This window comes from Littorina saxatilis, linkage group LG17 (assembly GCF_037325665.1).
Source record: "Littorina saxatilis isolate snail1 linkage group LG17, US_GU_Lsax_2.0, whole genome shotgun sequence".
NCBI lineage: Eukaryota > Metazoa > Mollusca > Gastropoda > Littorinimorpha > Littorinidae > Littorina > Littorina saxatilis.
Window position 1 is genome coordinate 25714337 of NC_090261.1, and position 12545 is coordinate 25726881.

Genomic DNA, 12545 nt, shown 5'->3' on the forward strand with positions numbered 1-12545 from the left:
TCATTCGCTCGGCTTCCTGGCGAGTGGGCAAATACTGAATTTCATGAAAATACGTTTTGTGTGATATTTGTTTGTCTGTTCACTTAAAAGACCGTTGGGTCGATATATTCGTGACTTTAACGTAATTTTGTCAATAACAACGTTCCAACAACTTACCTTTCGTGTTTTTTGTTTCAAAAACACAAACAAACAAATATTTCTTTTCTCAATTTGCAAAATTTCCAATACTTTCTCGCTGGCAATTATTTTTTTAATCTACAAACATGAATCAAACTCGGAAAGTAACAGTACAAACAACAAGTAACGGGCAACCAACAAAACGTTATTTCAAAAGTCTTATCTTTGTCAAACTTAATTCATTTCTAACCCGATGGCCGGCTTGTGATCACTGCATTGCTCTGATTTTACTCTTCCTGTCCGTCTCAGCGACAAGCGGGGTCTAACAACTGCCCGGTTAATTAAATCAGTGGTTAAATTATACAGTTCTACAACTCCCCCCAGATTGAGAAAATAGTGACACGTGAAGCGGGTAACACGAGGAAAACAACCAAACTCCCCCCCCCCCCACCCACCCCTCCAGATAACAACACAAGCGTTGATTTATTACTCGTTATTATTCCCTTTTTTTTGGCCGTGGCTGGAGGTCCGGCGAGCCAGATCCGGAGCCTGGGGGATCAGGCACCGGCGAGTAAATGATCTCTGACTCAAGATCCCTGCCTGCCGGAGAGCTGTCATCCAACTACCGGGCAGAACTCACCGCTCTCAGAGAAGCAGTTAGCCTGGTCAGCGAACACCCACCCTCTCACGCCGTCTTCCTGACCGACTGCAGATCCGCCGTCCAAAGCCTGCAGTCGCCCAAAGAGCAGCTGGAACGAGACACCCAGCGTCTTCTTTGTACTCTCTCCCAGAGCACAAACGTCGCTGTCCAGTGGATCCCTGCTCACTGTGGCCTCTCAGGGAACGAGGAAGCGGACAGACTGGCCAAGACTGGCAGCCATCTGGAGCAGACAAGACCAACAGTCTCTTACAGTGAAGCCAAAACCCTGGTGAAAAGACACTACCAAACCACCTGGAATGCCCAACACAGCCTGCCATCTGATGATCAGATGCCCAACTTACAGCGCCATCAGCAGACCATCCTCTTCCGCCTACGGACTGGACACTGTCGACTGCGTGCCCACATGCACCGCCTTGGTCTGTCGCACACACCGAACTGCCTGTGCGAAACAGGCCCACAGACCCCGGAGCACATCCTGCAGACCTGCCCGCTCCACCAGGAAGCCAGAACAGATCACTGGCCACAAGGTGCCACACTGCAGGAGCAACTCTGGGGCACCAAAGACTCCCTGATCCTGACCACTAGCTTTATTCAAGCTACAAAACTTGAAGTCTGACCTGAGGCCAAAAATCCTGGAACGCCGAAGAAGAAGAAGAAGATCTCTGACTAAAAAATAAAAATGGACCGCCAATGGCAAGGCTCGAACCGGCGACCCCATGATCTCCAGCGTATTTCACTAAACGACTGAGCTACGAAGGCAAGATAGGTGAAAAATAGGAAGGTCTATTTTGTGAGATACAGGTGACTGCCGGTACCCGAGCCTGGGGGCTCCGGATCCGGCTCGCCGGATCCCGAGCCACTCCGTTTTTGGCTCACGAAGTGTATGCGATCGTAACTTTGTCTGTCTGTGCGTTTGTGCGTGTGTTTGTCTGTGGTAGAAACTTTAACATTTCGTCATTTGAAGACGTCACATTATGGCGTAAGAGGGTTAGACGTCACGCGAAGGAATTACTGAAAGTCTCGGTCATTGTTTTTTGAGCGGGCCGAGACTAGTTGGCAGTCGTGTACGTCGTGGATTGTTGACTCTCTCTCTCTCCCTCTCTTTCAACTTCAGGCCCTTCAAGCGTTATTATTCTGGTTTGTTTCGTTTTGGTTTCATTTTTCATTGCTCATTTTTTTTTATCTCCCTTTCCCCCCTTCTTTTGCGCTTGGAGGACATCATCTTCTCTGATAAGCCGTTTTGATATTTGTATTGTTGTTTTCATTTGTGTTGTTTTTTTTTACCTGTTGAAGACCATTAGGTCGGAGCGTTGTTCATTGTCATTTGTTTGTGTATTTCGTTGCGAGTCCAGAATATTCGGTATTACCAAACACTGTACATGAGGAAGACGTGGAACTTGCGAAGAAAATGCGAAAAAGTGTTTGTGGGTTATCGTCCCTAGTCACATGCTGACGGCGAAAACAAAATGGCGGATCGCGTAGGTACCGATCGCGTGCGAGGTGGTGGTAAATTGTGCTCGGCTTTTTGTTGCAAGAACGCCCGTTACAAACAGAGCTGCTTCGGGAAAACTTTCCACAAGTTCCCTAAAGAAGAAAAAAGGTGGGTTGTGCAGTGATTATTTCATCAGGTTTACCTTCTTCAGAATGAGATTGAGAATGCAATGGCTCGAGTCAACTCACTCAGATAAGCCAACTGTCTCTGGGCATTTTTGTCTGCTATGATACTACAGTATTTATAGAACTAATATGCAAATGAAATATTGCAGACATAGCATGGATCGGTTCATCCTGAGATTTCTGTACTAGCTGTACTATGTACGCGTGTGTCTGCGTGTGTACCTGTGTGTGCATGTGTACACTGTACTTACGACTGTGAGTGTGAGTCAGCAGTCAGTACAAAACAACAGTTTACACTTGATGACAAACTACCCGTGGGCATATTTGCCGAAATCTTTATCAAACCTTGCTTACGGGAAAATTACAGTACAAAGGTACATCACTCATCCGTTTTGCGTTCAGGCAGAGCGTTAGATTTAGACTGAAGATCTGATTTATTTTTTGTCTTTCCTTTTTGCTTAGTTTAACAATAACATTGTTGTTTTTATTGTCAAACTAGGTGCAGAATATGGATGCAATTCACAAGGCGAGAGGACTTTGAAAAGCTGCAGCCAGCTGATGTTCAAGGTCTCAAGCTTTGTACTGATCACTTTGAGGCCAACCAGTAAAACAATCCTGCAGAGAGGATCACTTGTGTGGAATGCTGTCCCGACATTGTTTGCAGTGCCCAATCCACCACCGAAGGTTATTTATTTATTGGTTTTAGGTTTTTGCAAACCAATGAAGCACACTATTAAATGCAGGTTGAGTAATGACAAGTTTGAGGCTGATGTAAGAATTGAAAAAAAAAACAGCATTGTTCCCATCAAATAATGCCTGTTTGCATTTAGCGCAAAAAAATGATAAGGCCAACCAAAAAAAGTTACTTATTTTGGATCGACGTCTTGATTATGATGATATGATGAACTTATTTTGCCAAAAAACAGCCCCAAATGGCAAAAAAAGTATAGGGTCGGCGTCAACAACAAAAAAGTTGTATGTTTCTGGTCACCTGACCCTACCTATGTTTTCCCGACGACCCTAGACTTTTATTTTGCATTTTCAAAAATAAAAGGGGTATTCAAAAATCAATTGTTTTCCTGTTTTTCAACAAAATAAGTTAAAAAGATGGTTTAAAAAAAAAAGTTTAGAAAAAAAATCTCCACCTTTAGTCATGTTAGGCCACAAAAAAAGTCTGTTTAAGGTAACATAGGCCCTCCAAAAATAGCGTCGGTAGGTCGGCTTTTTATTTTTGTATTTTAGCCATCTGAATATTTTAATTTCATTTTTTAATGCCCCAAAAAAGTCTAGGGCCGGTGGGAAAAAAATAGGGTCGGTCCGGATACTGTAAACAGATTATTTTTTGTTTTGCCTTACGAGAAACATACACTTTTTTGTGTGGCCTAAGACCAATGCCATGAAATTGGGAGAATTGTTTCATTGTGACTGGGTGTTGGTTGTGAGTTTGTCAGTTAAAGAGCTGTGCATTTGCAGGTTGCTAGTGGGAGGAAGCCACCATCGCAAAGGGTAGCTACAAATGAAGCCAGCACCGACCTGTCGCCTGATGCACAAATTGTTCAACCAGGTAAGAGATTTTTAACCATGAAGAACACCCTGACATCAAAAAATGTTTAAACCCATCCATTACATAGTTGATAATTGCTGTATAGGGTGACGGGCGCTGTGGCGGGGTGGTAAGACGTCGGTCTATTAACTCGGAAGGTCGAGGGTTCGAATCCCGGTCGCGGCCGCCTGGTGGGTTAAGTGTGGAGATGTTTCCGATCTCCCAGGTCAACTTATGTGAAGACCTGCTAGTGACTTATCCCCCTTCATGTGTACACGCAAGCACAAGACCAAGTACGCACGAAAAAGATCCTGTAATCTATGTCAGAGTTCGGTGGGTTTTAGAAACACAAAAATACCCCGCACGCTTCCTCCGAAAGCGGCGTATGGCTGCCTAAATGGCGGGGTAAAAACGATCATACACGTAAAATTCCACTTGTGCAAAAAAAATGAGTGCACGTGGGAGTTTCAGCCCACGAGCGCAGAAGAAGAAGAAGAAGAAGAAGAAGAAGCTGTATAGGGCGGATGCATGGATGGATGAAATTGTACCTGTAGTTCCAACACGTAAAGATGGGAAACATATCCTGTTAGAGGCATGGTGTAACAAGAAACAATGAAGTGGCTCTATTCCCATCTCCCCCCCCCCCCCCCCCCCCCTTTCCCCGTCGCGATATAAGCTTCGTGGTTGAAAACGACGTTAAACACCAAATAAAGAAAGAAAGAAAGAGACCATTCTGTGCCATGTGTAAAATTAACGTCACAGAGACTAAAAAAAGGTCAGTTCAAAAGGACTATATATAATTATGCCAAGTTAGATGTTGATACATTTTTGTTTGAATTGAACAAAATTGATCTTTTGAACACAGTTTTAAATGCGTCCATTGACGAAGCTGCTGCCTTGTTTTCTGAACATTTATTCCGTGTTGCAAAAACATGTATGCCTGTTAAGATAATAACAGTACGTGAAGATGATGCCCCATGGATGACTGAACATATTTTACAATTACGAAACGCAAAAAATTGTATACATCAAGTTGCTAAGCGCTTAAATACACCTGAGCAGTGGGCATTATTCCGCCTGACTAGAAATCAGTATACAGATGAAATTCGTAAAAGAAAAAGAGATTATTTTCTAGAACTTGATGAGAGGATAAATTGTAAACAGAACTTCGGAAGCAAAAATTGGTGGCAACTTGTTAATTCCTTCTTGAAGAAAAAAGGTGTTGCATGTAACGAAATTCCACCGCTAGAAGATAATGGAAAAATTATTGATAACATTTGTGAAAAAACGATTTTGTTTAATAATTATTTTGAAAGCCAGTCTAAAGTTGAAAATCCAGACGATCCCCTGCCCGAGGCAAATTGGTGTAATACATCTTTATCGACTTTTGAATTAACAGAAGCTGAAGTTGTCCAAGTGTTAAGGAATTTAAATTTATCCAAGGCTGTGGGCCCTGACGGAATACATAATAAATTGCTTGTAGATGGATTACCTGTTATCGTTCCACCGCTTACAGTTCTCTTTAACAGATCCTTGTCTGAGGGTGTTTTTCCAGTTGTCTGGAAAACTGCTCACATTACGCCCATTTTTAAGAAAGGCGATAGGAGTGCTTGTTCCAACTACCGTCCAATCTCTTTGCTGAGTTGTATTGGGAAGGTGCTTGAAAAATGTATACAAATCCGTGTGTTTGGTTATTTGAAAAATTATGATTTGATTACACACTGCCAATCTGGTTTTATTGCTGGTGATTCGACTGTTTATCAACTATTGAGTATATATATGATGATTTTTGTGTTGCACTTGATAAAAACATTATGTCACAGGCAATATTTTTTGATGTATCCAAAGCTTTTGATAAAGTCTGGCATCGCGGTCTGCTCCACAAGCTTGAGGCGATAGGTATAAGAGGTCCCTTGCTTGTTTGGTTTGAACATTACTTGAGCGATCGCAGACAAGCAGTAGTATTGAAAGGAACCAAATCAAGTTATGCTACCCCTTCTGCTGGTGTCCCTCAGGGTTCTGTCTTAGGACCTCTTTTATTTCTCATTTATATTAACGATATTGGTGTTGGTCTTGAATCAGTGTTGAAACTCTTTGCAGACGATACGAGTATGTACTTAAGTTTAGATAACGATGATGTACGAGCAGAGATTTTGAATTCTGATTTGGATAAAATTCGCACATGGGCTTCTAAATGGAAAGTCACTTTTAATTGTCAAAAGACAGAATTGTTGGACATTTGTAGGCAACAAAATGTTTTACTTCCACCATTGTATTTCGAAGATGCACACTTAGTTGATGTTGAAAATCACAAGCACCTTGGCGTCATTCTACAAGGTAATTGTAAATGGGATTCCCACATAAAAAGTCTAATTGCTAAATGTAGAAAGTCAATTGCGTGTTTTGGTTTATTCAAGCATCGTTTAAACAGGAAATCACTTGAAGTTATATATAAATCCTTTATGTTACCATTGTTTGATTATGCGGACGTTATCTGGGATAACTGTACACAGTGTTTGGCAGACGAGTTGGAGACATTGCATCTCGATGCAATCCGAATCATTGTAGGTGCAGTACGTGGCACAAGCCACCAAAAACTGTATAACGAATCGGGTTTTGTGCCCCTGAAAGAAAGGCGACGTCGTCATAAACTTTTGCTGTATTATAAAATTGTAAATCGTTTAACCCCAGAATATTTATATTCCAAACTGCCGGTCCTGGTTTCCGATGTAAATCCTTACCACAGACGACGCCCTCTTGAACGTAAGTTTCCATTGTGCAGAAGTGAGTTATATAAATCTTCATTTTTTCCTTCAACGACAGCTTTGTGGAATAATCTTCCAGAAAATATATAACAAACGCAGTCAGTTGGTGAATTTAAAAGGTATTTGACCGATGGAGATGTTGTTGTTCCACCGTATTATTATCTAGGCAACCGCCAGGGACAGGTACTTCACAGCAGGTTGAGACTAAACATGAGCGATTTGCAACAAGACTTAGTTAACCGACACCTCTCTGATAATTTAGAATGTACGTGTGGAGCATGCCCGGAAGATTCTGAACATTTCTTATTACACTGTCCAAAATTTAAAGAACATAGAACCATTTTATTCAATAGTCTGCCAACACACGTTCTGGACTGCAAAACACTCTTGTTTGGAAATACTGATTTAACTATATCTTTGAACACGAAAATATTCTCTGTTGTACAAGACTATGTTATGTTAACTAATCGCTTCGGCTGATATTATATTAACTGTGCAATTGATGTAGCCAGGCATTCTCTCCCTCCCTCTCTCTCTCTCCCTCTCCCTCTCTCTCTCTCTCTCTCTCTCTCTCTCTCTCTCTCTCTCTCTCTCTCTTTCTCTCTCTCTCTCTCTCTTTACCCTATTTGTATAAAATATAATTAAAGATTATCAAGATAAGTGTTGAAGCTATCACTTGTTCGCCATGTTTTGCTATCTGAATGTGTATTGATTATAAGTTCAAGAACGTGTCCATAAGCAATCTGCTTGTTAACGTTCTCAATGTTGTTATTGTTTGAAACGTGTGTATGTGAATTTGAATAAACACGCTTAAACCAAAGAAAGAGGCATGGTGTGTGAGGAGTTTACCTGGTACTGTTGTCCTAATCAATCAATCAATCAATCAATCAATATGAAGCTTATATAGCGCGTATTCCGTGGGTACAGTTCTAATGGCCTCACCCATTCAGTACCAAACAAGGTCAATTCCATCATTGTTCCACATCGTATCCATAGTTGCTAATACACTTCATTTCTGGCCTGCCTTCCTACGCTATTGTTTATTTTCATTTTGTGATTTAATTACACGTGTTTTAATTTCTTCCAGGTTGTAACTTGTTATGGTTATGTTATTTTATGTGTGTTTTCTTTTTTAGATGACATTCAGGCGATCCTGGAGGACATAGGATGTAAAGCATCAAAGTCGTCATCTTCCCATCCCCTCGTGAAGCGGAACTTTGGCAGAAGGTCAACAAACTGAGGAGCAAGGTTTTCCGATTAGAAAAGAAAACGATGGAACCCCGTGTAAAACGAGCGAGTAAATTAGCCAAGCCTCCCAAGAAAGACTTTGTAGTAGAACAGTTGTCTCTTATATTATCAGGCGAGGCGAGCTATTTTGCCATTTATGCCTGTTACATATTTACCGGTTATCTGCTGCTGTGTCCAATCCTGGCAGAGACGGGAACGCATGTTACCAAGGAGCTGAAGGAGAGTCAATGAGATGAGAGAATGTGATTAACAATTGCCAACTCTCTCCGTACAAAGAGGGTCCAAAATTGTATAAAAAAAATAGATGGTAGGCAATTCAAAATTAAAAACAAGTCGCGTAAGGCGAAAATACAATATTTAGTCAAGTAGCTGTCGAACTCACAGAATGAAACGCAATGCCATTTTACTCGTAGCATCGTCAGGCCACCGCTCATGGCAAAGGCAGTGCAGTGAAATTGACAAGAAGAGCGGGGTAGTAGTTGCGCTAAGAAGGATAGCACGCTTTTCTGTACCTCTCTTTGTTTTAACTTTCTGAGCGTGTTTTTAATCCAAACATATCATATCTATATGTTTTTGGAATCAGGAACCGACAAGGAATAAGATGAAAGTGTTTTTAAATTGATTTGGACAATTTAATTTTGATAATAATTTGTATATATTTAATTTTCAGAGCTTGTTTTTAATCCGAATATAACATATTTATATGTTTTGGGAATCAGCAAATGATGGAGAATAAGATAAACGTAAATTTGGATCGTTTTATAAATTTTTATTTTTTTTTACAATTTTCCGATTTTTAATGACCAAAGTCATTAATTAATTTTTAAGCCACCAAGCTGAAATGCAATACCGAACCCCGGGCTTCGTCGAAGATTACTTGACCAAAATTTGAACCAATTTGGTTGAAAAATGAGGGCGTGACAGTGCCGCCTCAACTTTCACGAAAAGCCGGATATGACGTCATCAAAGACATTTATCAAAAAAATGAAAAAAACGTTCGGGGATTTCATACCCAGGAACTCTCATGTCAAATTTCATAAAGATCGGTCCAGTAGTTGAGTCTGAATCGCTCTACACACACACACACACGCACACACACACACACACACACACATACACCACGACCCTCGTTTCGATTCCCCCTCGATGTTAAAATATTTAGTCAAAACTTGACTAAATATAAAAAGGACTCTCGGAGCATGGACTTAATGAGTCAAAAATTAAAGAAGGCTCTATGAGCCGAAGTACATGTTTTGTCTATTGTCTTTTTTTATTTTGAATTCCCTACCATCTATATTTTGATACAATTTTGGACCCTCCCTGGTGTGTTGTTTCTGATGTACCTTTTAGTCTGTTTACAGTAACATAGGCACACAAAAAGAGGGTCGGTAGGTCGGCTTTTCTTAAAAAAATTTTATAACCATCTTTTTAAATTATTTTGCAAAAAAACAGGAACAAAATTGATTTTTTTTTCTTTTTCTTTTTTTCCAAATGCCAAAAAAAAAGTCTAGGGTTGGTCTAGAAAAATAGGGTTGGTCGGGATACCGTAAACAGGCTATTTTGCTTTGTTTTGCCTAAGCAAAGACTAACAAACTTTCTTTAGGGTCTGACATTGTATATACTATACAATTTTTGGGGTATTAACTAAATACATGTATACAGTTTTCGATTCCTTTTATACTTTTTCACAAATTAGCCCCCCCCCCCCCCCCCCCCTTTTTTTTTTTAGTCTGCCCTGGGGGCGGGAGGTCTCCTAATTTCGGTTTCTAGGGTCACCTTATGCTTCCCCATGAGCTGAGAACTTAATTTAAAATGAGCCTCGATTTTTTTATTTGTATTTTGTAATTGTGCCTTTGTCCAGTCACATGATTTCACTTTGTACTTAAAAACTTGGCGCTGTCATCATTTATTGCTATTTATTGTTCAGTTGTTCAGTATTTATTGCTATTGGGCATCAGTTATTCAGTTGCCCTCTTTCGAATGAGCCATGCATGCATTATGGATGTGTTTAGCGAATTGGGATACCTAAAGCAATGTAAAAGAAACAATGTGAAGCAAACATATAGCACCAAATAAAATAACCGAATCAGAATGGAAACTTCTTCAGTGTATGTGTGTGTGTGTGTGTGTGTGTGTGTTTGCTGTTTTAAATACCGAAAATGTGAAAATAAAGCAAGTCACAGCATGAGAAAGATCGACTGTACTAGTCATGACAAAGCAGGAGACAGCCTGGTCAGCATGTAGAAAAGGGGAATAACTCGTATTTAGCCATTCTCATTTCTAAGCATGCCCAATGAGGAAGTTATCCTTCTTCCCATTGTAGTTTCTTTGGTATTACTCTTAGTCGTGTCCCTGTAAGTAGGCTACATGCAGACAGACAGATCTAGATCTAGTGTCTCGCTTTCTTGCACAGTGTCACCTATGCTTACTGTGTGTGTGTGTATGTGTGATGGAGTGATTGAGTTTGTGTTACTGTTTGTCTATTTCTTACGTGAGCCTTGAAGGCTTCGCCTCTTGTCAGTTACATTTAGTCAAGTTTTGACTAAATGTTTTAACATAGAGGGGGAATCGAGACGAGGGTCGTGGTGTATGTGTGTGTGTGTTTGTGTGTGTGTGTGTGTGTGTGTGTGTGTGTGTGTCTGTCTGTCTGTCTGTGCGTATGTGTGTGTAGAGCGATTCAGACCAAACTACTGAACCGATCTTTATGAAATTTGACATGAGAGTTCCTGGGAATGATATCCCCGGACCTGTTTTTCTTTTTTTCGATAAATACTTTTGATGACGTCATATCCGGCCTTTTGTAAAAGTTGAGGCGGCACTTTCACACCCTCATTTTTCAATCAAATTGATTGAAATTTTTGTAAAACAATCTTCGACGAAGGCCGGACTTCGGTATTGCATTTCAGCTTGGTGGCTTAAAAATTAATTAATGACTTTGGTCATTAAAAATCTGAAAATTGTTATAATTTTTTTTATATAAAACGATCCAAATTTACGTCCATCTTATTCTACATCATTTCCTGATTCCAAAAACATATCTGGTCTAAAAATAGCCTAAGTCCTGGAGAACTGTTGCGGCTAAACAATGCAATAAAGAATTAATTATTTCTCGTAATTGGTAAGGACTTCAAACCTAAAACTTTGCAGGAAGCTTAATTTATACATCCCCGCAACGATGGGAAAAGCCCTGGAAGTAATTAAACTAATTAAATAGGACTATGTCAGCCTTTAAGACTCAGCCCAAGCTGAAATGCAATCCCATAGTGCGGACTGAGTCAACGATTGTTTAACCTAGTGAAAGGTTTGGCAATTTAATTGAAAAATCAGGTCACCACAGTGCGGCCTCAATTTTTTTTTAAACTCAGATCAGACGTGACGTCATCACTGACACAGATTTATCGAACACAAAATTAACCTAATAGAATAAAGACAAAATTGAATGAGACTGATCAAGCCGGTCAGCTATTATTCTGGAAGAATTACGCCTTCATAAAGATCTGTTCAGTTATCAAATAACCAAAGGGAAGTAATCGCTCTTAATGCATACGACATGTGTAATAGAGTAAGCGAGAGTTGTACGGAACCTTTTCTCCTGGCACCTGAGAGAATAACAAGCATTGAAATGAACAAGCGACTCTGTGTTCAGTAGTTTTCACACACACACAGTCACACACACACACATAGTCACACACAGACACACACACGCTCCGTCTCTCCGTCTCTCCGGCTCTCTCACACGGTGATATTCCTACAGAATACCAGACGTTTCGCACCTTTGACGGTTCGCACTTCGGACGATTCGCACTTAATCTACAATTTGGACATGACGTTTCGCACTTTTTTTGTCTTTTCGCACATTTTACTTATGACGTTTCGCACTTTTCAGAATGACGTTTCGTACTTTTTTTCCAAGATGTGCGAAACGTCATTGCCAAGAGGTGCGAAACGTCATTGTCATATATATTTGAAAGTGGGAACTTCGGAAGCAAAGTTGCCGATATGTGTGTGTGTTTCTTAGTTTGTAGAGAATAATATAGGTCCCTGGTAGAGAGAGAGAGAGAGAGAGAGAGAGAGAGAGAGCGGAGAGAGAGTGTGTGTGTGTGTGTGCCGGTGTGTGTGCCGGTGTGTGTGTGCCGGTGTGTGTGTGCGCGTGTTAATCTGTATTTAAATACTGGTCTGTTATTTTTCGCCCAGCGCCCGCTCACCCAATACAGATAGCGCACTGAGTCGCCACTCACTGCATGCCTTCACAAAAAATACTGTCGAAAGGACTGAGAAACGCTTGAAGGAAGGGTGGCGCGTTCATGAGTGATTGTGCAATTTCTAACTTGAGCAGGCTGAGGGAGTGTTAGTGAGGATAATTGGCTTGATAATTTTAGCTACTTGGCCAGTTGGGGAAATTCCATGTTGTTGTTTTTCAATATTTATTTTTAGTTTTAAATTTGTAAAGAGCTTATATTTATATTCAGTGATCGCGCTAGATATCTTTCAAACCGGTATGACATCATGAGCGGCACAATGCTCTCACGAAAATCAACCTGCCAATGCAACCAGTCAAATGCAAACATTGACTAAATCAATGCTTATCAATGCC

The 12545-nt window shown here is 40.5% G+C and overlaps 1 protein-coding gene and 1 long non-coding RNA gene across 2 annotated transcripts; both read left to right on the top strand.

Annotated features, from left to right (window-relative positions):
• Window positions 1–692: 692 nt before the first annotated feature.
• Window positions 693–2550, top strand: LOC138953241 (ribonuclease H-like). Its single transcript, XM_070325041.1, has 2 exons — window positions 693–1046; window positions 2545–2550. The coding sequence occupies exons 1-2, from the start codon at window positions 693–695 to the stop codon at window positions 2548–2550; spliced, it is 360 nt and encodes a 119-aa protein (XP_070181142.1).
• Window positions 2551–2856: 306 nt separating this feature from the next.
• On the top strand, window positions 2857–8604 carry LOC138952454 (uncharacterized). The gene is made up of 3 exons (XR_011451374.1): window positions 2857–3079; window positions 3869–3959; window positions 7840–8604. It is a non-coding gene; the product is annotated as an uncharacterized lncRNA (long non-coding RNA).
• Window positions 8605–12545: the final 3941 nt, after the last annotated feature.

What these genes read in the sequence shown, in the direction of transcription:
- LOC138953241 (XM_070325041.1), top strand. Translation starts at nt 693, where the DNA reads ATGATCTCTGACTCAAGATCCCTGCCTGCCGGAGAGCTGTCATCCAAC.